Genomic DNA, 25,701 nt, shown 5'->3' with positions numbered 1-25,701 from the left:
ACGTCTGGAGCGTCGCTGGAGGAAGATGAAGACTGAATCTGACTGAACACAAGCTAGAGCCGCAGTTAAGGCCTACCTTGTGGCGGTAAGAGCGGTGAAACGTGAATATTTCTCCGCTCTTATTGCATCTGCAGAATGCCATCCGACGGCCTTGTTCAAGATTGCTTGATCTCTTCTGGGTCAGGTAGATCCAGGGACCCACCTACAAGGCCATTCGGAAGAGTTTTCACAGCATCTGCAGGATAAAATTACTCAGATTCATTCTAAGATGGACTCTAAGTGTGAAGCGGAGTCTGGGGAGATGCCAGGGGAATGTACTTACCCTGTTATCTGGGAATGGTTTGATCCTGTTGGGCCTGAGGAAGTGGACAGGATTCTCCGGACTGGATGTCCTAACAGTCAGGAATCATGCTGAGACGAGGAGTAGGTCTCTAGTGTTTATTACTGCTACATAAGACAGAAAATCCTAACAAACTGAAGAAGCATGGGAAAACCCAGACATATAAACCCCAAAAGTTAAGGCGAGTCTGATCTGTGTCTCTTTGAATGGCTGCTTAATTCCTCAGTACTACGCATGCGTTTTCCCCCCTGGATAGAGGCCCCCTCCTGCTCGCCATCGGTACTCATGACACTGTGAATGCAACCACATGTCAGCTTGACCCATGCCCTTCCTGGCTGATAAAATCAACCCGGGAAGTGACTTGTGGTTGGGTCCAGGCGATGGTTAATGCATCCTTGAGGGAGGGGGTGTTTCCAGCTGCCTATAAGGAGGCGCTAGTATACCCCCTCCTCAAGAAGCCATCCTTGGACCCTATTATACTGGGCAATTTTCGCCCTGTCTCCCACCTTCCCTTTTTGGGAAAGGTGGTTGAGAAAGTGGTTGCGTTGCAGCTCCAGAGAATTTTGGAGGAAACGGATTATCTGGACCCCTTTCAGTCAGGTTTCAGGCCAGGATATGGGACAGAGACTGCATTGGTCGCACTTATGGATGATCTCTGGCGGGACCGGGATGGAGGGAGTGCATCCATCCTGGCTCTCTTGGACCTCTCAGCGGCTTTCGATACCGTCAACCATGGTATCCTTCTGGGGCGGCTCAGGGGGTTGGAGGTGGGCGGGGTAGTTTTGCGCTGGTTCACCTCCTTCCTCCAGGGCCGTTCCCAATCGGTGGTGATAGGAGAGGAGAGATCCGGCCCTTGACCCCTCCTTTGTGGGGTGCCACAGGGTTCGGTACTCTCTCCTCTCCTATTTGACATCTACATAAAGCTGCTGGGTGAGATCATCCATCACCATGGGATGAGGTATCATCAATATGCTGATGATACCCAGTTATATATCTCCATCCTGGGTGAAGTAAGTGATGCAGTCTCCACCCTTTCCAGGTGCCTGGTGGCTGTGGGGGCCTGGATGGGGAACAACAGGTTTCAACTGAACCCTGGTAAGACAGAGTGGCTGTGGATTGATGGCTCCTCGGTTTCCAGGAAGTTGTCATCTTTGGTTCTGGATGGGGTGGCACTGCCCCATTTGGAACCAGTGCGGAACCTGGGGGTCCTCCTGTACTTGCGACTCCTGCTCAAAGAGCAGGTGGCAGTCGCGGCCAGGAGGGCCTTTGAACATCTTCGGGTGGTGCGCCAGCTACACCCATTCCTGGACCGAGATGCCCTCCGAACAGTCACTCATGCCCTTGTCATCTCCCATATAGACTACTGCAATGCGCTCTACATGGGGCTACCCTTGAAAAGTATTCGGAAGCTTCAGCTGGTCCAGAATGCAGCTGCACGGACAGTTATTGGGGCTGTAAAATCAGCCCATGTGACACCATTGTTATGCGAGCTGCATTGGGTATCAGTTTGCTTCCGGGTCCAATTCAAGGTGTTGGTTATCACCTTTAAAGCCCTACATGGCATGGGACCAGGGTACCTGAGGGACCGTCTCGTCCCCATAACATCGACCTGTCCCACCCAGTCAGGCAGGGAGGGCATGCTATGGACCCCATCAGCAAAGGAATTTCATCTAGCGGGGTCCAGGAGGCGAGCCTTCTCTGCAGTGGCGCCCGCCCTTTGGAACATCTTGCCCCCGGAGTTGAGACAGATTTCCTCACTCTCGGACTTCCGGAAGAAACTTAAGACCTGGTTCTGCCGCCTTGCTTGGGAGGGCGAGAGAGATAGCTCCACCTAGGGATGGCTGACACCATAGTACCCCTTAGTGATCCATCTCCACTTGGATTTCATTTTTGCTTTTATATATATTTTAATGTAATTTTTATCTGGCTATGTTTTAATGCTATTTATTGTAAACCGCCCAGAGTCCCCCATTGGGAGAGATGGGTGGCGATATAAATTTAATAAATAAATAAATAAATAATCTGTTACAGACAGACACAGATTTTTCTGTGCTGTGTTAAGGTTTATAATGTGATATTTTTGAGAGTATGTCATTTCTAATCATTGTTCTGTTATTTTTTTGTCAGGGACTGACCACAGCCCATGAACAGTTTAAAGCTACCTTGCCAGATGCTGACAAAGAGCGACAAGCTATCCTAGGAATCCACAATGAAGTGTCAAAAATTGTCCAGACTTACCATGTCAACATGGCAGGAACCAATCCCTACACCACTATCAGCCCACAGGAAATCAATGGCAAATGGGACCGTGTGAGTTGCTTTCAGGACTAAGCTGTTTTCCTATAGAGGGGAAGATTTGTCCCTCTGGGCATTCTGGCACTTTTTAAATAGTTCATCCCATGCATCTTCTCTGTTGAGTAAATCTCCCTGAGTTCAGTGGGACTTCATTCGGTATAAGTATATATAGGTCTGCACCTTCAGTGTAAATTATCTCAGATGCACAATATTTTGTGCAACCATTTCTAATCTCTTGTTCTGTAGGCAAGGAATCTTGGGTGTAGATTTCAAAAGCTAATTTTGAATTAAGTCTTATTCTTGACCTGTGCAAAAGTAATGTCAAAGGATAGGTATTTGCTGAGAGGTGTGTTGGCTCAAACCAGCCTTCCTCTACCTGGTGCCCTGCAGGTATTAGTAATGCACTTCCCAGAATTCTTAGCATGGCCAACAGCTGGGAGATTTCAGTAGAAGTGGTCTAAACACTTCTGGTAGGCACAAGATTGTGGAAGGACAGCTATACCTGTTAGCGCTCTTGCAGATTAAAAATGATTTATTTGGAATATATACAGGAACTTTAGTATTCTGTGTACTGGCTGATCTGTTGATGTGTTTAGCGTTGTGCCTCATCTGTGGAGATTGTATTATTTGTGGGTATGAGTTCAGTTAACCTGAAGATCCAATTGTAATAACTATTGAAAATGTTGGGTTTTATCTTCTGTCAAGGTACAAAATGTTGCTTCACCAATTTTGGAATCCTTTTCGTTTGCTGATGTTTAACAACACTGAGTGAAAGATTCTGAGCTTTTATTTTTTTTTTTGCTAAAGGTGAGACAACTTGTTCCCAGGAGGGATCAGGCCCTGATGGAAGAACATGCACGCCAGCAGCATAATGAGAGACTCCGCAAACAGTTTGGGGCTCAGGCCAATGTAATTGGGCCCTGGATTCAAACCAAGATGGAGGTAAAAACTTGATGTTTCATCAGACACTTTTCTGCTGAAGAGCTTACTGTTATGAAACATATTCAAGCCAGAAACAGAAAAGAAAGATCTCTAGGCTGCTTCCCCACTTTCTTTGGGCACACTTTGGTCTCTGCACATCAGCTGTACTCTTTGGGAATTAGTGCCATTCTTCTGTCTTCACATGACACCATTGGTTTGGGGAGGTTTTCAGCTGCTGAACTGATTAACTTCAACTGCTGCTCCACAGAAAATGCTGAAAGATGGTATTGTGGGTCGGCCTTCCAGTTAAGATGGTGACATCTGAGCCTTGTGATAGCTCCTCTAGAAAAAAAAGTCAGTATTCTACTTCTGGCCAAATTTATGTCAAAGAAAGCAATTAAACTCTATTTTAGTAAGAAGAAGGTTAAGGGTCTCAGCTTTGCATTGGGGTTGTGGAACAATCAAACAATATGTAGGAGTTTATATGAAGAAAAGTGAAAGTTATGTAAGAGAGGCTTTGGAGAAAGGTGACATTTGGGACAGGTCTTAGTCTTCTAACATAAAAAATAACAGCAGGAATATGCAGCTATCTTGTGACTGAGAACCCCACTTTTAAAAACAAATTTTTAGGGGTCAGGGTTCCAGTGTGGTTCCAGTATGGGTCATGATGTCACTGGAGTGGATGGGGCCAAAATTTTGAGGCTGCTTTTACTCTGTGTGTGTGTGTGTGTGTGTGTGTGTGTGTGTGTGTAGCTTAAAAGGGCAAACAGGATGACTTCTGGTGGTTTAAGGCAACATTTTGCTCTTGAATCCCTCAAATGGGAAAAACTGGCCTGATTATTTTGGGTTTGGGAGCTTAATGGATGAAGTGGGTGTCTTAAAATTTAAGGCACTCGCCTTGCATACCTTAGATATCTCCCCACCAAAAAAAATTGGCAAATAAAAAAAATCCAAAAATATTGACCATGCTCACTCTGGCAGAGCTATGAGATATGCATACACCATGGGGTGTAGAATTCCTCCTTGTACAATCCCTCCATGTTTCACTTGCTGGGATAGAAGAAACAGGCTTTCTTCAGCTAACATTGGAAACTTCCAATTTATTCCTGACTTTTACTTGGGATTAAGGGAGGGGAGGAGAAAATCTGTAAACCTGAATTCCACGCTCAGTCTTACCCTTCTCATGGAACTGGAATAACATCTGAATGGGCCTGTTTCTTACAGTCAGCAAGAAACTCATTGTGCCATCACCATTAAGAACTAGGCAAGCAAAAAAACTACAGCAGAATTTTGAGACCACATCTGTTTGTCCACAGAGCATTGGTGTTCAGAATGGTTTCTTCAGAACCCTGTTTTGAGGAATTTGACTGAGGGCTATGGAGAAGTGAACATGAGATGCATATTGGGGCCACATTGAGCTTTTGCATTTTAAGTGTGTATTTTTTTCGGATTTGCTCCTTTTGAATTAGGATGCATTGAACTACATTGTCTCATCTTCCTCAGCCAGAAGTCTACTATCTGGGGAGGATGGGACATAACAGTTCAATGTACTTGGAGGGCATCAGGCTAGAGAGCAGCTTCAGCGATTGACGTCTGAGATAAGAATAGTACTGTGTGAATAAGAATAGTACTATAGTGAAAGAGGTATACTTCACTAGGTTTAGTCCTTCAGTGGTAGAAGCAAGCCCCATGATAGATATTCCCTGTCCATTTTAGAAAATGCATCCTTAAATAAGATCCAGTGTTCTGTTCTGTTTACCTTTCCTCTGAAAAAGCTTGCAAGTCAAGCTGTATCCTTTTGAGACTGCAAGGTCTGTGGTTAAAGCATTTTAGTCCATTTAGGGAACAGTTGCAGCAAATGCCATACATGTTGGAACTTGTTACTTACCTCTCCATTTCCTTTGGGCTCATATAGGAGATTGGCCGCATCTCCATAGAGATGCATGGGACTCTGGAGGACCAGCTCAATCACCTGCGGCAGTATGAGAAGAGCATTGTGAACTATAAACCAAAGATTGATCAGCTGGAGGGAGATCACCAGCTGATTCAGGAGGCTCTTATTTTTGATAATAAGCACACCAACTACACCATGGAGGTAAAGACCATGTGAAGACTCTTGGAGTATTGCATAAGCTTGCAAGGAAAGGATATTTGAAGAGAATGAATGTCTATATATCACAGAGTTCTGCTATGTGTAAAAGAATTGTCAAAGGATGGCAGACCAGTAGCACTGGCTGACTCTGTCAGTGTGTATAAATATATATGTATAAATATGTATAAATAAATGCAGTGCAATATTTGCTGTACTGTGGGCAAAGACAGGCTAGGGAGACCTCAGAAGTCCTGGATTTCTACCTGGACCTCCTTATTTTAAGATAAGCATATGAATGTGGTATGGTTAACAGCCGATGTACTCATTTAATGAAGGTTGCGCAGCACTTCAGTGATTATCTGTTTTAGGCAGAGCAATCCAATGGCTATCATAGTAAGTGTGTCCAGTTACAAAGCACCCATTTGCCACCTCATCTTTTACCAAACTGATGAGGTTGTTCCCACCTACACTCTCTAACCCTGCAGGATACTCACTCAGTCTCCAATTTACCATAGGATGGGGGCAGGGGGGCGAAATGGGCACATTTTCAAAGCAAGCACTGGACTGCCTTTGCTTATCCTTTTTATTTTCTGAGAATGCTTAAGTGTCCTATATGGAATATAAGGACGTTCCAGTGCTTTGCTTTGGAGCATGCCAGCTTCCTTTCTAATTTTGTCTAAAAGTAAATAATATTTTAAATGTTTCAAAATGAGTGTAGAACAGAAAGCTTGGCAGGCACCGAGAGGGGTATCGATATGCGTGTTCGTCTCCATGAGCACCATGTGGGGGATCCCAGGGGTAAGGCAAAAGCCCTCAGGGAATTAAAAAAGGCTTTGCTGTCACTGTGACTGGCAGTAATTAAAGCATGTTAGCTGCTCTTTCCAAGACTGTCTCAGGCACCAGAGCCTTCTGCTTTAGAGAAACAGGATTTTTTTAAATTGTTTTCGTTGTCAGGCTTTTAAAGTGCACTACTGTTGCATCAATTTCCCTGAACAAGAACATGGGGAGCAAAGCTTTAATCCTCTTCACACAGAAATAGAAAGCAGAAACTGAGTAGCTCCCATTGAGCCAATGGAAGATTTTTTTTCTGTGTAACTAATGAACAAAGTGATTTGTATGTGGCCCAAATCCAAATCAGGTGTGCTCTGTAAAGCGAAGAGCTACCTGTTCAAATTTAACAGAATATATAGTATGGCCATAAACTAAAATCAAGAAATACCTTTATCCCTAGATTTTTTTAGATTATATGATACCGTCAGTGTTGATTCTTAACCACATAGATAGACCTGCTTCAGGAGGTCTGTCCCCAGCTGGGTCCTTCGGGTCTTCCAATGGTGCACCATCACCACTGTAACTGAGTCCATCCACCTTGCTGCTGGTCATCCTTCTTCTCTTTCCTTCCACCTTTCCCAGCATTATGGACCTCTGAAGGGAACTGGGTCTTCACATAAAATCAGAAGGAGTCTGGTAGCACCCTTTCCGACTAACAAATTTTATTAAAAGGAATAAACTATTGTGAGCCTCATGAAAGCTTATGCCTTTTAATAAAATCTGTTAATTGGAAAAGGTGCTACCAGACTCCTGATTTTTTGCCACCATAGACCAACACAGCTTTCTTTCTACAGGGTTTTCACATAATGTCACTACCTAAGTAGCTTTTATTTCGAGGCTTCCTTGACTTCATGTGAACTAGGCATCAAATGCTGCCTCTCAACTTAAAATGTCTGGAAATAAGATCTCTTTGTTTCCTTTCCTCCAGCACATCAGAGTGGGTTGGGAGCAACTCCTCACAACAATTGCTAGAACTATCAATGAAGTGGAGAACCAGATTTTGACTCGGGATGCCAAAGGAATTAGCCAGGAACAGATGAATGAATTCCGTGCCTCCTTCAATCACTTTGACAGGGTAAGAAGGAAAGACATAGCATTATTTATAATAACTCAGACAGGGTCTCCTTGGGCTGAATGAAAGTTGAAGTCTCAAATTCTCCTAGTGTCTATTCAAATATTATTTTGAAATTCTTTGTGAAACCCTTAATACCAACATCTTTCAGACAAAATGTTAATAGAAGCAATTGAACAACATCATTCATTCATTCTCAATTTTTGGCTCAATGTCTCTTCTCAGATGAAAATTTAAAGGCCCAGACTCACCCAGTGAGTCTCCTTCTAAATAGCTAATGATCATGGAGTTGTTTTATTATATATCTGTTGAATATTTATTTATGTGTAATTCCATAGCTAGGTTTGTATATGCTAGCTGTAAAACTGTCCTTAGGGAATGCACCTTGACCATATATTTCATTTTAAATATTTTACACTTGCGGGGTCATTCCCCACTTATAAGCCTTTTTGCTAGATTTAACCCAAACCTCAGAATGGGAAGTTTTTATTTAAAGCATATATACTACTAAAATGAAAGCAAATTGGTTTTGCTGCAGGCGAACAGTTGTGTCTTCCTTTCAGAAACAGCCTGCGTTCCTGGCCGTATCTCCTCGGTTTCACATTTTTCCCCCCAGGAGGGTTTTTAGGGCTTTTTCTTGAAAAGACAGGGGCCAACTTTCATAATACAACCTGCCCCTCAACTTAAGCTACTGGATCTAGGTAACAGATTGTATTCACCATGACACAACGGCCACACAGTCTGGCCTCTCATGTAATTATATGAGCAGGATTCAGCTCCTGATCTAATGGTATGCACTAAAACACTGCTCTATTTAATTCTTTGCCTTAGCTGTGATTCAATAGAGCTTATATTTACTGTGGGACTTCTTGTCTTCCATTTTAATACTGTGTAGGTTCACATCATGCAACAAGTCAGCACTCTACTCCTACCATGTCCATTGACTTCTCCTGTGATTGTGTGTGGCTAAGATACTACAGATCGCTCAATCTGTGGTTTGTTTACCATTTGCTATGAACCATAAATTCTGGGTTGTTTCTCTAGGATTTATTTTTGGCTTCTTGATTTGATCTGATTTGTTTCAAGACAAACAAGTAGGAGTCATTGGTTCAGACAACAGGGTGAAGAAATTATCAGTGGAGCTGCATCCACTCACAGGAAGGTCCAGTGCTGTGCCATGTGAACCAGTTTAATGTGCCATATATATCTCTAGGTGTTCCTAAATTGAAGACTGACTTAGAAAATATCAAACAGCAGAGTTCTATTGCAAATCTGGCTCTTTGACTAAAAATTATTGCACTTGGTTAAAATGTAGTTACAGTGTACTTGTAAAAGAATGTCTTCTAACATGTTCCCGGCATTACTATAGCTTCTTAAGAACCTATAATTTATTTCAAAAGATTTCATTCTTATTTTGAGAGCACAGTTTTGAGCCCATCGTCTTTGTGTGCTTGGCTGCTGAGTAAACATGGCGCTTCTAAAGTTATATAACCAATGATAAGGGGTGATACGAGGGGCAGAGTCACCTTCAAAGCTTGCTATTAGCAATGGATGTTATGCCCACACTTGGCTAGTCAGGCTCACATTTTATGAATAATAAATATATTTTAAAAAAAGCATTGGCACAGTTTGAAATGGTAACACAGTATCTAACTTGTGCACTTTTTATTCTCCCTCCCTCTCTTTTTCTGCATGCCATTCTTCCATGTATCTTCCTTCATTCACTGCATGGTGCACCTCTCTTTTTTTCCACACCTTTTTTGTGTTTCTTGGTTTTACATCACCACCAATGCATGTCCTGCTACCTGGTACACTGCATAACCAGGACCACTCTGGCACTCTTGGCCCTGAAGAATTTAAAGCCTGCCTCATCAGCTTGGGTTATGATATTGGAAACGATGCGCAGGTACTGAAAGCTAGTGGGGAACATCTCCAGATACTGAACGATCAGGAAATAACAAATTTTTCCCCTCTTTTCTTTTTTGTTTTAATCCATCTCCTGTCTATGCTCTTATATTTTGCTGTACATATTTCCATGTATTCTGTTTTTTTCCACAATTCCACTGTTTTTTCCTGTTTGTGCATTTTCAAATGCATTTTTAACTTTCTGTTAAACTTTAAATTTGCCTAATTCCCTAAAATCTTGCTGTCTTGCCTTCACTGCTCCATTTTTCATTTCTCTTTATATCCCCATAACTATTCTTGTCTACATTTAAACTTCCATCTGATCTTTATTTTCCATGGAAAATATCCAAAACTCATTTTCTCAAATTACTTTTAATGCTCATTGCATTCAATGTTTTATCTTCCATTCCTTCTTCATGCATATTCATTACTTACAACATCTTTTATGAGTTCATCTCTTCTTGGACTTTCCCCCCCATTTCTGCCTCTTCCCCCCTCCCCTCCCCCCATCTCTTTATTCTTCTGCTTTTAAATTACTCTTTGTAGAAGAAGACTGGCATGATGGATGCTGAAGATTTCCGCACCTTCCTTATCTCCATTGGTTACAATATGGTAATGTAGCAGCAGCATCACTTCTTTTCAGATTGGTATAGTTGGCCCTTAAAAAAGGGAAGGGCGTACATCAAAAATTTTAAGGTAAAAATATATCAGTCCATGGTTTTCAAACAGAAAATTATTTACAATCTTAAATTTCAAAATTGTGTTGGAAGAGAATCAATGCATATTAATTACAGAAGGGATTGACTAAATACGAACTATATTTTTCAAAAGAAACAGAATGTTATTTGAAATCAGCTCCTTTGGGAATCTTCTTAAAAAAAGAAATAACATAGTTAAGACTGAAACACAACTGTATAAGGTCTATTTGCACAGGCTGTTTTTCTGTAATAATCAGTGTTCATTACTAGCCTATCATGCAAGCGCATAACATTTCCTTTCAAGACTGCACTTCTCCTGAAGGAAAGTTTTTATTTTTCCAGATTTAAACTTCTAGTAGATTTGATTCCTTTAAAAATTTGGAATGTAGACATATTCTTTCACTACTCCAGGAAATCGCTAGTTATACATTTAAAGTGTACTCAGTCCAGGAGAGGAGGCAAGAAGTACATTGGTAGAAAAGATTAAAATGACAACAGTATGTCCAGAATCTCTGAAGTCCACTAATGCCCACTAACCAGAGGTGTCAGCAGTGACACCCGCATGCCATTTGCATTCAGAAGGAGCCAGCACACATTTCTACATCACCATTTGTACGGTGTGTAATGTAGCACCTGTGACCCCAGTGACACCTCCAGCAATGACCGCATCTGGACAGTTCAAGTTCTGTTTTGGCCATAGTGGCAGTGCTTCCATATTAATGGAATTTCCCCCCAATCCTGCAGTCCCTCAGCCAAGACATTTTCTGCACAGATTTGTGCTATCAGCACCTTACAGTTCAGTAGTTGTGCATTCCACCACCAGCAACTGATTGCTCTAACACTTCCAGTACACACATATGGGTAAGCCATGGATGATCAAATTAACAAAGGCCAGCCCTGATTTTTGGATAGCGCTCTGGTGAGAGTCCAGTTGTCCAAATTACTGGTTCTGTAAGGAGGAAGAGAGTCATTCACAGACACCATCAAGCAAAAGAGAGACTACAACATGTGTACTCTGAGCTGTAACCACATTCTCCATTGGCCAGGACTTAAAGTCAAGTGATCTCTTCTCTGAAATTCTGATAGAAGCCTCACTCAAGATATGGGCCAAAGCAGTCAGACTCATGGCAGATAATGTCTAAAGACTACCTACAGTTAATATCCAGATCTGTGACATTGGACACAGTGGCATGATGCGCCTATGGACCAGACATTGGAAGAGGGACTACAGTTGAAAGCCAAGCTTGCAGCAGAACTCTTCTTGGTGAGATTGATCCTTCTGGAAATTAAGGATAAGAACGGATCCTTGCCTACAGCCTCAAGAAAAGAAGAAAGCAAATACAAAGAGAATCCTGCACTGTGTTTTCATGCCAAAGTCCAAATCCCTTACTACTTTTGGACAAGAAGCAGACAAGGAAGCACATTTTAGGGTTCCCAGCCTTGACAATCCCTCCAAGAGCCAGGCAGAGGAGGCAAGGATCAAGTTAAACATTTCGAAGCATGACATCAATACCTCATGGATGTGCAATGTAGCTGCAGAAATTCTGCTACACCTGGAAATATAGCTGCCAAAATAGAGGGGTGCTGGAAAAACAGGCTACCAGGATACATATTACAGTTCAGAAGAATGAGCTACAATTTGCAAGAAAAGAATATCAGGGCCAATGAAACAGTTACTGGATATGAGTGCAATGGAGTGCATCCCACACCTCCGCTGAAGAGGTCTCTTCCACTGCGTTTCTCTGTTTTTTTTATGGTGCCTAATAAAAATAGTAATTGGAAAGGCATCTTTATCTCCCCACTTCAGAATACTGGATGACTTTCTAGATTCAGCAAATTTAATCAGAAACCTATTTTCATATCCCAATCAGAACCCCACCCCACTCCCATCAAATGCAGATCATTAAAGTGCTGCAAAGACTATATAATTGACCTTGAAACAACTATTAGACAAGGTGAATGGGTGCCACCAATTGGTGTAAATGGAAGACATTAAACAAAATCTGCTGGAATTACTAGGCTGGATACATACCAAAAGAATTTCAGAGGGAGATGATGGGCAGAGAAACATCTCTGGTACATATCAGCGGAACACATAAAAGGTATCTTGAGTTCCATAGCAAGTAGACTCGGTTGCCAGCAATGGGCTCTATTGTATGTCCAGACAGTTTTTGTAAGATCTCAGATAAATGGGGTTGCCCCTCTTTTAATCTATTCACAATAGCAGACAACAAATAAATGAAGCACTTTTTCTCCCAACTCCAACAAAACAATGTCCTAGTAGTACGGTGACCAAAGTCAATGCTCTCTACACAACTCTGCTTTTTCTAGTACTGTGCAAGATGATACACATGACATGGGCAATTCATTCTATTCTGGCCTTGGGGAGGCAGGGGCATGGATCTCCACACTAGTGGTTGTTAGAGAGGAATACTCATGGTATTTCCCATTGTGCCTGGACACCCAGTCCAAATGTCCAATGATGCACCCAGACCTGGAGTTGCTTCAACTGTATGCCAGGAAAGTGAACAAAGCAATTCCTGAAATGGATTTTCCACATTCGGTGCAAAGCTGTGTAGGCTTCAAGGCCCCCGGCCTCCACCAAGATGTATCAATTGACTTGTCATGTCTTTGAGAAAAAAATGTGTGGCATCAGCAACAAGAGGCCCTGAACTTTTGAGCTACCTGTGAGCAGGTCTGCAGAAAGAGGTAGCAGTGAACATGTACTCCTAAGATCTGTTGTCCTCGGAAGAGCAATGGCACTATTTTCAGGCTGTATACATTTGCACCACTTCCTTGAAAAGTCACACCTTCAGTATCTCACCAGTTCCTTAACATGATATCAGAGCCTTAATGACTGCCCCCCTTTGAACCCATTAGATTCCCATTAACATTCCCATCTGGAAAACAGTTCTTTTGGCCATTTGACTTGGAGGGTTGGGGAGCCAGGGGCAATTAACAGAGAAACTAAATGGTCCAAGAATCAAGATGCAGATTACCTTATAAACATGTGCTTATGTACTTTTTATGTTGTTCCATTTCCCATATGTCTTACCAGTGTTGTTGTTACAGTGGAATATTGAACCACACTCAGTTGAAATCAGTACATGTAACTAATGGAGAGAGGTTTCTCCACAGGACAGAAAGAAAGCTTAAGTCCTATCTTCTAGCTGTTAGAGATGGAATTAGTCCTTTCCTGTCAGGTCTATCTTCTGATGGCCAGAAAGGTACTTCATGGTTAAGTACAACTATTGATCACATGCAGCTGCCCTCTGGGATTCAGTTGCATTGTCTTCGATGCTAAGAATTCTAGCATTAAACGTTTTGGATTTGGGTTCCCTGCACCTTCAAAATGCATTCAGATTCATTCTACTTAATATTGTTATACCACTTTGGGCTGAGCCTGGTGTCCTCTGCATTTGTTGTTCTACAATCTGGTTACCCCATGCTGGCTGGGGATGAAGGAAGTTTTAGACCCATGCATTTAAAGGGTGGGGAAACTATCCTAGGGAATAGTGTGTATGTGCAACAAATTTCTATTCAATTGTTTCCTGCTGCATTTAGATTAAATTGTTGCTGAATTTTATTTCCTGGCCCAGGGTGAAGCAGAGTTTGCTCGTATCATGAGCATTGTGGATCCCAATCGCATTGGAGTAGTGACATTCCAGGCCTTCATTGACTTCATGTCCCGGGAAACAGCAGATACTGATACAGCAGACCAAGTTATGGCCTCTTTCAAGATCCTGGCTGGAGATAAAGTGAGTTCAGGTTGAGTGAAAAAGATGCTGACTTCTAGCAAAATTTAATCTTGATTTCAGGCTACCTGAAATATAAATATAAAAGAAAGGTTGTAATGGCCACTATCCTAATGTGAGCAAATCCTGTGGTTTTGTTGAAATACTTGAGCACCTGGAACTTTCCTTCAGTTCACCAATATTTTACTTGTGGTTGAAGCAGTGAAATAGTGGAATTGAGAGGCTAATAAAGGGTTGAATGTCTTACATTCTCTTAGATATGCTTACTGAATTCATGTCACTACAATAAGTCAAAGAACTCTGTATACATATACACACCCAGGCATTCGAGTCTGTTATTTGCCTGGTCTCTCTCTACATGCATGCACCATCCATTCTGCTGTTACGGTGGGATGGGGAGAGGCAATCCATGTCTGGCATTTGTGACAAGGATTCACAGGCCAAGTGGAGACAGATGTCTCAAGACAGTAATAGTTACATTTGTGCTACAGACTTGTAGAAGAAGGCCTGCAAGAACCTGCTTTAGGTTCTGGCAAGTCTGCCCGTCTCTCCCAACATCTCTCCCAAATTCTGTGTTGGGAAGAATTCAGTAACAAACCTTTGGAGATCAATTGAAATATTCTTCAGCTATTCCAGTAGGAGAATGAATTATTTAAATGGGATTTAAGTAAGGGACTGAATTTCAAATCAGGAAGTCCCTGCTTTGAATTTCACATGTATCATAAATTCCGTAGGTGGTTTTTGGCAGATCATTTTCGTTCCACTTCAGTTGCCCTGTTTACAAAACCTCACTGGTATCAGTTGGGTTTCAGAGATCCTCGGCCTAATCTCTCTCTCTCTCTCTCTCTCTCTCTCTCTCTCTCTCTCTCTCTCTCTCTCTCACACACACACACACACACACACACACACACACACACACAGAGTTCGGACAATTTATCCCTTCCCTCTCAGCCTGAAGACGTTCAGAGGGGAAAAGACTGTCAGAGGGAGAGAGATGGATGGTGGCCCCACCCACTTTTGGTTTAGCCCCATTCACAATTGTCAAGGAACATGATCTCCTCTGGACTCTTGTAGAGAGCAGAGGGAATGGCCTTGAGGGACAGGAGGAAATGCTAGCAAGGCAACAGTCAGTTAAAAGGGACCTGAGTCCGGGCAAGAATGTAACGTGTAAGCACCTCAAACAAGCCCCTCCCTAGTTCATATGAAGATGGAGGGAGGGAGGGAGGGTGGATGTCTAGACTTGCAAGATTCTGTTACTATAACTTTATAATAGTACTAGCTTAGATAATATTGGTTTCCTAGTCTGATCTACCTTGAAGGGCTGACAGTTCTAAACAAACAAACAACCAAACAAAGATGGCCAGTTTGGTCTAGTGGTTAAGGCAACAGGCTAGAAACCAGAAGGCTGTGAGTTCTAGTCCCGCCTTAGGCATGAAAGCCAGCTGGGTGACCTTGGGCCAGCTGCTCTCTCTCACCCCAACTCACCTCACAGGGTTGTTGCTGTGGGGAAAATAGGAGGAGGAAGGAGTATTAGGTATGTTCGTCACCTTGAGTTATTTGTAAAAATAATAAAGGTGGGATAGAAAATAAATAAATAAATAAATTCTGCCTTACAGAGTTTTTGTAAGGATGACAAGTTACTGCATAGGAAGCGCTCCAAACACTCGAAAATACCACAAATGTTATGAATGATTGTTGTCTGAAGTTTTTCTGTTTTTCTACTTAATACAAGTTAGAGCCCACCCATCTCCAGGTGACTCTGGGCACTTACATTTTAAAAAAGTAAAAACAATTTAAAAAGAAACAGATCATAAACATCCCTAAGGCAAAACCTATATAACAATACACCAGATGCCTTTCATTTAAGTTTCACCCAGCACTATTGTTTGCATTTTAAAAACAACAAAATACTAGTATTTAACTTGCACCCCCAGCTGCAGTTTTCTATAATACATCCGGTTAAAGAGAAAAATACTCGAGTTAAAATGTTTAGCAAATAACAACCGCTTGATACCAATACGCTAAAGCCTTTAATAAGCTGAAATGGAAAATGGGCATCCCTGTGTTCTCTTCCAGAACTACATTACTGTGGATGAACTACGGCGGGAACTGCCTCCTGATCAAGCTGAATATTGCATTGCTAGAATGGCACCTTACACTGGGCTGGATTCTGTACCTGGTGCCCTGGACTACATGTCTTTCTCGACAGCTCTCTATGGCGAAAGTGACCTTTAACTACCACCTCTCTATCCACCACACAACCTGACCCTCTTCCATCCAGGTGCACTTTTTGTTCTGTCTGCAAACAGGCTCTGATCTACCTTCTTGTCCCCCTTCTTGCTTCTACATCAAAGAACAGCTTCCCTTTGGGGTGGGCAGGGAAGGTCTTGGAATGAAATAGCCAATCACAGCCTTGAAAAAGGGCAGTTCACAAAATTATTGGGGGGAGGGGGTGTTACATTGAAGCAAACTTATTTTATTATAGAAAAAGTATTTTTCTCCAAGGTCAAAGCATAAATGGAAAAATGTTTATAAAGTATTACACCAAATATGGCTGGTGAGGGGGTTCCCCCTTTTTTTTGTTCCAGCATAGGATATGGAGGTCAGTGTTGTAGTCCATTCTTATACCTGAAGCCTGACACGCTTCTTCTATCCTGAGTCAACTTTCTCACCTGTCTCTTATTTCCTTATCGTATTGTTTTACAGAGAGGGAGACGCGCAAGTGCATGTATCGCTGGTTCAATCATTTCATGAAAATATTTTACAATAAAACTTTTTGAGATTGCTGTGTTTTTTTAGGGAAAAATAATGTACACAGCTCATGTTTTCATATTTAATTATAATTACAATCTGCCTACCTATGTATTGTTGCTGAAACTTGTCTGGTCTCCAAATATGGCGCTTGAGAGTTGGCATCTTTGATATTGCTTGTCACAGACCATATTAAAAAATCTTGTAATAACAAATCTAGACTTCATTATTTTGTCTATTTCACTTACTTAACTCTATTTAGCTACTCTTTTTAAATACATATTTGATAACATGGGAAGGACTGTACAATATTCAAAATATTATCTATATACTACTAAAACTCATTTTTGTACCCTCAAGTTAGCCCAAATGCTTCATTCTACTGCAACGATTTTGAATCAAGGTACCTAAAATGTAACTTAAAGAATGTGTAAAAAATCTGGGATTCATTATTCCTGTGGAATTGAAATTTCCATGATGTTCAAACCAGTTTTATCCACAAAGTTGTGGCTGTTGCAGCATCCCTGCAGTCACATGATTGTGATTTCCGATGCTCCCTGCCAGCTTCTCACAAGCAAAGTCAATGGGGAAGCTGGGAGGAAGTTGGAAATCATTCTCACTCCCATGCTTTTTTGCCTGCCTGTGGTCATTCTGTTTATCTGTTTAGGTAAGTAAATACTAACTTCTTATTGAAGTTTGTTTGCCACTACAATTATTTTTCTATTTATGATATATACTCTTCTTAGATGATCACGGGACCATCCAGCATTGGGGTAAAAAAATATGGTCAGCCTAAAATTTAATGTTCATTCTGGTCACATCAGACTGCACTACCTTTCTCTCAAAGGATGACCCAACAGCTCACAGGATTGTCTAGTTTTTTCTTAAAAGCAAGACACCAAAATGTATCCCTCTTCCTCCTTTGGATGTATTGATGTTTGTATTACTAATGTTACCATGTCGGCTGAGAAACTAAACAGCTTGAAGAGTATGTGGATGAGAAACTGCTAGGGAATATCAGGGCAGTAGGCTAGATGGGAAGTCAAAGAAATATCCTGGAAAATAGCAAATGCACTTCCATATTGTTGCCAAGAAAACCATATGGAGATGTCAGTGAAGTCACCATGAGGTAGGAGAAAGAGAGATGAAGAAATATGAATGAGAGCCAGCATGATGCAGGGGTTAAGGTGCTGGACTGGATGTAGGATGACCCAGGTTCTAGTTCTCCTTTTGACCTTGAACCTGACTGGGTGATTTTGGATCAGTGACTCTCAGCTCTAGATTGGGAAGTCAAAAAACTTATTTCTACCAACCCACGCTAGACCAGTGTGATGGATTACAGTCCATAATCTTTACAGAAGAGGACTTTATCCTGCAGTGGATAAAGGGTAATTTATTAATTTAGGGTAATAAGAAGTCTTGAACTTCTCTGTTTTTATATCAGTATAAAGAAATAGCAAATTGTATTAGTGAGAAGATGTTTTAACTTACTGAGGGTGTGCTCATGTGTATATTTACTCAAGAGTAGGCTTGCAGTACTGTATTTGGTAAAACCAATTCCTTGATAAGAATGCCTTGGAGTACAGGGTTAATTGTTCCTCCTGTCTTCCTTGATAAGTTACCCCAATGTCTCTCATTCTTGTTGTTGGAAGACAAAGACTTTAATCCCCCATGCTCCTGTTCGGCTTTAAAACCTGTATATCTCATTCCTATTATAAAAAAATAATAATGTACAGAAGTTAGATTTTAGAAAAGGAGGTATTATCAACATGCATCTTCTTACTAAATAAATAAATAAATCTAGTATTTGTGAGGAAGAGGTGTTTTTCTCCTTTGCCAGATTTTCCCCCAAGAGTATTTGGGTCTGTGTAGGTGATAGGGATTCTTGTTACAATGCTATAATTTAATTGTTCCAAAAATAAGATTCCTGCTTAAGCAGTAATCTACAAATCCACATGGGGCACCTGTTTTTTTCCTTGTCTTTATCCAAATAACACTAGGGCTGATTACAAGAATTCTGCTGCTGAGTACCCTCAATTCCTTTATCTTTACTGTGATAGTATCCATTTATTATGTGTTATATCATTGCAACATATTGCACTTATTCTTAAAGCAGCAGTAGACTTAACATAGCACCCTGGTAGAAGCTCAGGGAAATATTTTTGAGAATACCTAGGAGAAGGGAACTCCTTGACAATTCATAGCTCTTCCTTCTGTGTACATAAACTTCAGATACTCTATTTCTTCCATCAGTTTAGCAATGCTCTTAGTTAACTATTATGTCTTGGGTGATCTAAAGGTGCTCTATTTAAAGCTCTTAAGTTGAACGCAGCCTAGAAGTTCAATTATAAATGTCCAGAAAAGCTCATTGTACTGTATATCAATCATAGGATCAGCTTTCTTTCATAATTTCATGAGGCTTACTTCCATGTAAACATAGTTGGGTTGCAGGTTTAATTAATTAACTAATGTGGGAAGATGATGGATGGATGAAATAAGATATATACATATATGAGTCATTGGAAGTAAATCATTTCAGCAGTATTCTACTGGAGTTCCTGCCAAACCCCATATTTCGTATAGTAGGGAAGGGTAGCATGGTTTTCCAGATACTGCTAAGCTGCAACAATAAGCAACCCCAACCAGCATGGCCATTGACTAAATATATTGAAATAACTTATGTAGTTCAGCAATATCTGGAGGGCCACATGTTGCTTATTCATTCCATACAGTCTGATTTGTTGAGGTGAGGGGTATTTGAAGCCAAATATTTGAAACATTTGAGGAATAAGTGAGCATATTCACTTATTTAAATTTGGCCCCTTCTATCACTTCCAAACACTCAGGGTGGCTTCCAATAATAGCATCACAAAATGGCATTAACATTTCAAACATTGAAATAAAATCATAGGGATGAAAGTGATCTTGGAGGTCTTCAGGTCTAACCTCTTCAGAGATGAAATCCTCAGATTGTCCCAGACAAATGACTGTCCAACCTTTGAAAACCTCCTGAGATGGAGCACCTGTGACTTCAGGAGGCAGGCTGTAGGAAATGCCTCCTTATTTTGAGTTTGGATCTCCCTCTGTAAAGCTTCCACCCATTGGTTCTGGTCTTACCCGTGGCTGCTATGGAGAATGAATCCACACCTTCTCGGTGACAGCCCTTTAACTATTGGGAGATGGCTGTCATGTCTAACATGCCTAGTTCCTTTAACCATTCTTCATAGGATTTAACCTCCAAGCCCTTCATCATCTCTGTCCTTCTTTGCACTCTTTCCAGTGCTCAGCATCCTCCTCATATTGTAGTGACCAAAACTGTCACAGTATTCCAGGTGCAATTTGACCAGTGCAGTGTGGAACTAGCACTTCCCCTGATCTTGACATTATACCTCTGATGATGCAGCTCAAGATAGCACAGGCTCTTTTGGCAGTTGCTGTGCACTTCTGGTTCATTAATCTGTGGTCTACCAGGACACCCAGATCCTTCTAAAAAGTACAGGTAGTCCTCACTTAATACCCACAATTGAGACTGTAATTTTGATTGCTAAGCAAAGCAGTCATTAAGCAAATTTGACCTGATTTTACAACCTTTTTTGCAGTGATCATTAAGCAAATCACTGTGGTCATTAAGCAAATTGCATGGTCATTAAGCGAATCATGTTCCCCATTGATTTTGCTTGCCAGAAGCCAGCCGGAAAGTCAAAAACGGCACTGACATGACCACAGAATGCTGTAATGGTCATAAATGCAAACTGGTTGCCAAGTGCCCAAATCGTGATCACGTGACTACATGGACGCTGCAACAGTCGTAAGTGTGAGCACTGGTTGTAAGCCATTTTTTTCAGCACTGTCGTAAATCTGAACTGTCACTAAGCAAATGTTCATTAAGTGAGGACTACCTGCACTACTACTGAGCCTATCTTGTATTTGTATCTCTGATTTTTCCTTTCTAAGTGCAGAACCTTACATTTCTCACTATTGAATGTATTTTGTTAGAAAAGGCCCAATATTCAAGTCTATCAAAATCCTTTGGAATCTTGACCCTGTCTTCTGAGGTGTTAGCAATCCTGACCAGCTTTGTAATATCTGCACATTTGCTGAGCATTCCTTCTATCCTCTTACCTAAATCATTTATAAAAATGTTGAAGAGCACTGGGCCCAGGACAGAACCCTGAGGTTCCCTGCTTGTGGAACTTTTCTTGCATTGTCCCAGGAATTGATGTTCAGCTGATAGGTCTGTAGTTTCCTGGGTCCACCTTTCCCCCTTTTTAAAATATTGGAACAAAATTAGCTCTTTTCCAATGTTCTGGCACTTGACCTACACATCCGGAGTTCTCAAAGATTATTGTCAGTGGTCCTGAGATCACATCCTTTAGCACCTATCTGGCTCCGGCAACTTGAATTCATTCACAAGCCACTAGATGTTCTCTCACCACCCTATTTTGACCTGCGTTGATCTTCTGCCCCCATGATGCAACTTTTCATAGCTCAGACTACTATTTCCTTTTGTGAGCAGATGCAGAATAGGAATTAAGCAGTTCAGCCTTCTCCCTGTTGTCCATCATCATCTTGCCATTTTCTCCAAGGACTGACCATTTTCTTGACTTTCCTTTTGTTCCACATATACCCAAAGAGCTGTTTTTGTTATTTTTGACATTCATTGCAAGCCTCATGTCTTCCTGAGCCCAACCCCATCCTGCAAAAATTCCTGGTATTCTGCTGTTGTTACATGTCCCCCTTTCCATTTTCATAAACATGTCCCTACTGTTTCTCAGTGTATCAGAGTTATTTATGCAACCATCAGCTGTCTCCCATTTTTTTCCCTCTGGTATTGTTTGTGTTTAGGGCTTAATTATCTCATTTTTCAGAATTTCCCAACCCTCCTGAACTGCTTTTCCGTTCAGGATTTCCACCCATGGAATCCATCTTAAATAACTCACCAATTTAAGGTTTAAATAACTTTAATATATTGATTTATTCTAGAAAGTCTTAACAGTTGTAAAACAATTTAAACAGGAGCATCTGTGCGGAGGGGGGAGGGGGTAAAAATGGGTGTGCTTCAGTCATGTTCACCATCTTGAATTTTTGACATACCCTGCCCACCAAACTGTATTTAAAATATACTTTGATATGAATTTCAAGTTTCACAGAATACCAGGGTAAGCAGGTCTTTTGCTGTTTTCTGACAGCCCAGAGTGAGGGGACCTGCTTTATATTCATTGGAAGTTTATTTTAAAGTCTTGGTGTTGCTACTGAAAAAGCCTATTAAGCCCCCCGCCAAACCCTCACCAGCAGAGGGCAGCTGTCAGCAGATCTCCATTTGTGGGATAGCTGGTCCTGGGCAATACTCTCTTTTAGATCCCCCCTATTAGACCCGCTTAGAGCTTTGAGGATAAATAGCAGGACCTCACAATGCTACTAGCATCCAGTGCAACTCTGGAAGAGCAGAGGTACCAGGCCCTCATTTCCCAAACCCACATGCTGCTCCAGCTGTCAACTCCAGACTATCTTCAAGGGCAGCCCCATATAGACTGCCTTCTAAGACCACAATGGCACTACCGTATAACAATTTTAGATTATGAATTATACAAAATACAGCATTTTGTAATTCTACAACAAAAGGGGGCGATCAAGAAATAATTGGACTAAAAAGAACTGGCTTCTTGATTCAGTTTGATCCATTGCTCCCAAACACTGTGGACAATTTGAACTAGCTCAGCTTTCCATGGTGTTGATAAATTACTGTCAAGGAATTGCAAAAGGGTACATTTACATACATTGCAGTAGGCCAAGAACTTTATTAACTTCTTACCTCCAAAGTAACGGTCCTCTGACATTTTCATAGCAGGAGTAAAGAACCGATGGCCCTCTGTCCCCTGTGCAGCCCGTGTCCACCTTTTGCAGCCGTCAGAGTTCACTTGACTATGATCATTGACAGGTGAAATCACCATTTTTTTTTTCATTTTGAGACAGGAGACAAATGAAAACTAATGTAAGCCCTTAAGCATTTTTTTTAAAAAAGTATCCCCATAAATCCCGCTTTGTCATAATGTAGCCCTTGTCTGCTCCCTTCCCCAAAAGTTAAGTGTGGTGCTTGGTCATGAAAAGGTTCCAATCGAAGAGAATATCAGTAGTTCAGGATTGAACTGTGGAGTCCTTGGTGCTCTCTGAGCCTTGTTGTTTCTTGCAGATGTTTCATTGCCAGACTGGGCAACATCTTCAGTGCTAGAAGGGAGTAGGGTTTGCTCTCTGCTTATATACAGTAGCTGGCCCTGACAGTGTTGGTGGGGGTGTTGTTCTCTCCTTGAGAGTTCCTTGATTAGGCTGTTGTTTGCTGCTTGATTGTCTGTCAAGCTTAACCCCTGGTATTATATAATTTCCATGTTATTTCTTGGCAACAATATGGAAGTGGTTTGCCACTGCCTTCTTCCAGGATAATAAACTCTTAGAACAAAGTTTAGTAATGCCAGTGTTAATTGGTAAAAAATGGATAAAGCAATCCATAAATGGATGTTTTTAAAACATCCTAAAATACCCAAGTGGCAAACCATTACCTATTTTGTTTAGCAGAACAGTTTCTGCTGTTTGTGATCTTGAAGGCACATTTAGGGGTCATCTGTGCAGTAATGCCTCAGAGCAATGGTTAAATTTCATGTGCTGCCATTCATTATCTCCCTTTTAAACACATGTGCTCGAAAACGCTGACAATCTGTCACCACTTTCGAGGGTGAATTTGGTGAGTTAACTAATTACTCAATCTCTGAATGGAACTAAATTCTTTGATGGTGACAGTATACTCACCATCTTGACTGATTTTAGTAACAGCTTGTAGCTTTTCTAGTCTCTTTGGTCCCATCCATCCATATTATCCATTGATTTCCCATCCTACTTCCCTCAACTTTGCCTAATATATTTTTTTCTAATCCATAATCTGTTTGCATCACACTCCCAAAATAGTAAGTTTCAGCTTGCTGATCTTCACCCAGTGGAACTATCAGACTTTATTTGGTCAGGATTGAGTGACTGGTTCTTCTGGAAGCTCATTGGACTGTGGAGTCCTTGGTGCTCTCTAAGCCTTGTTGTTTTCTTGCAGACGTTTCATTGCCAGGCTAAGCAACATCTTCAGTGCGAACATTGAAAATGTTGCCTAGCCTGGCAATGAAACGTCTGCAAGAAAACAACAATGCTCAGAAAGCACCAAGAACTCCACAGTTCATCCCTGAGCTACAAATTTTCACTTTGATTGGTTCATTGGACTCTCAATAAAAATGTCCAAAACCATAATTTGAAGGCATCTTCTTAATACTCTCACTCTTTCTTGGACTTCAGCATTCATAACCATGCATTACCATTGGAAAGACCACTGCTTTAACTATTCTGATCTTTGTTGTCACTGAAATGTCCTTATCCTTCATAGTTTGTCTTTCCAGTGAGAGTGGGCTGATAAACCTGCATTCCAGGAAGAATCCTACATTCTTCTCAGACCTCATTGGCTTCTGTTTTAATCAGTATGGTGGTTTCCTATGACTGTAAGCTGAATGTGAGACTGTGACTACAAGAATCCACATTATATGCTGACATTTTCCATAAGATGAAGTTCTAAGTTCATTTGTGCTCTTGGCAAGTATTTTCTGGCCTGAAGAATAAAAACGTTGAGACTAAAATCCCAATGCTTCAGTTTCTTTAAAGAAAATGTTGCTTTATAGTAATCAGTACAGCAAGCCTATCATAGGAATACAAGGAATGCCCTGCTGGATCGGCTAGCTATTGGCCTATCTAGAGCAACATTCAGAGACGGGCCCAACTGGATTTATTTGGGAAGCTCCGAAGCTTCCGCTATAGCTTCCCAATAACCAATATTTTAGGATGCTGATGCTGCCTCAGTACAGGAGCGGGACATGAGCAGAATTCTCCCAAGTATCTGTTAAATCACATTCAGCCTGACTCAAAACGTTATTTCATCATTTGTTGGACTAAACTCTGATGGTACCAATTCTCACAAATACTCCTTTCACTGCATAGTTGACATTTGTAGAACCACTTACATTTTAGAAAGCCAAGTTTTCCAAGTGATAGGAATATTTGAAATGCTTCCTTGAACCAGCAGAGCAAAACCTTCAAACCAATGACATACTGCGTAAGTTTTATTGCTGTAGGGCTGTTTGTTTTGGACTGTAAAAAGCACTCAATGGCAACAAAAAGAAATTGAAAACTACCCCCAACAATTATCTTTTTGCAGTGCAAAGCTGGTACCTGTAGATATAGAAGTATCAATACAGTTATGAATGTTAACTGAGTTTATTAATATGTAAGTACTTTGTTTCCAGATTTAATGTATAGTCTTGAATACAAAATATAAGCCAGACAAAATACCAACTATCAATTATCCTTGTAGATTTAACTTTTTCCCCAAATTTCCATAACTACTGAGAGCAACCATGCAAATTTGAAATTATTAAATCCAACTGGATAGTGACAATTTTTATTTTTGGCCAAAAGAGCCGAATAGTAAATCCAATTTACCATCACCTCTGTTCCTAAAATCAATTAGCTCATCTAGCCCAGTTTTTTATTTATTTATCTATCTATCAATCAATCAATCAATTTGTATAGCCGCCCATCTCAAACAAGTGACTCTGGATGGCGAATGATCATAAAATCAATTAAACCAATTAAAAACAATATAAAAGAAAACTTAAATACATACAGCAGCCAAGAAATATTATAATCTGTAGGTTTTTGCATAACCAGGAAATGGGGTCCTTCACACACTCAGGACCCCAGGCACATTACCAGGTCTTCAAGGCCTTCCAAAAGGGCAACAGGGTCTGGGCCGTCCTAATCTCAGGAGGGAGGCTGTTCCAGAGGGCAGGTGCTATCTATGGTGGAGAAGACACACCTCTTGGTCCCTGCCAGCCGACATTTCTTGGCTGATCGGACCTGGAGCATGGCCACCCTGCCGGACCAGATTGGATGGGCAGAAACAACTGCGAGATGGTTCCTCAGATAACCCAGTCCCAAGCCATGAAGGGCTTTAAAGG

The 25,701-nt window shown here is 41.2% G+C and overlaps 1 protein-coding gene across 5 annotated transcripts in view; it reads left to right on the top strand.

Moving 5' to 3' along the window:
* Positions 1-16,875, top strand: part of ACTN1 (actinin alpha 1) — a 111,765-nt gene extending 94,890 nt beyond the window's left edge. For 2 of the 5 annotated variants that reach the window (XM_063289810.1, XM_063289806.1), the window contains exons 15-21: positions 2,468-2,650; positions 3,443-3,577; positions 5,472-5,651; positions 7,408-7,554; positions 9,377-9,457; positions 13,754-13,912; positions 15,986-16,875. In XM_063289810.1, the coding sequence (XP_063145880.1) occupies positions 2,468-2,650; positions 3,443-3,577; positions 5,472-5,651; positions 7,408-7,554; positions 9,377-9,457; positions 13,754-13,912; positions 15,986-16,144 (1,044 nt within the window). In that variant the 3' untranslated portion in view covers positions 16,145-16,875. Of the gene's footprint in view, positions 1-2,467; positions 2,651-3,442; positions 3,578-5,471; positions 5,652-7,407; positions 7,555-9,376; positions 9,458-10,002; positions 10,069-13,753; positions 13,913-15,985 lie in introns of all 5 variants that reach the window. The other 3 variants (XM_063289809.1, XM_063289807.1, XM_063289808.1) reach the window with 3 other exon arrangements.
* The last annotated feature ends 8,826 nt before the right edge of the window (positions 16,876-25,701 follow it).

This window comes from Candoia aspera, chromosome 1 (assembly GCF_035149785.1).
Source record: "Candoia aspera isolate rCanAsp1 chromosome 1, rCanAsp1.hap2, whole genome shotgun sequence".
NCBI classification, from domain to species: Eukaryota; Metazoa; Chordata; class Lepidosauria; order Squamata; family Boidae; genus Candoia; species Candoia aspera.
This window is presented reverse-complemented; position numbering and strand designations above follow the sequence as displayed.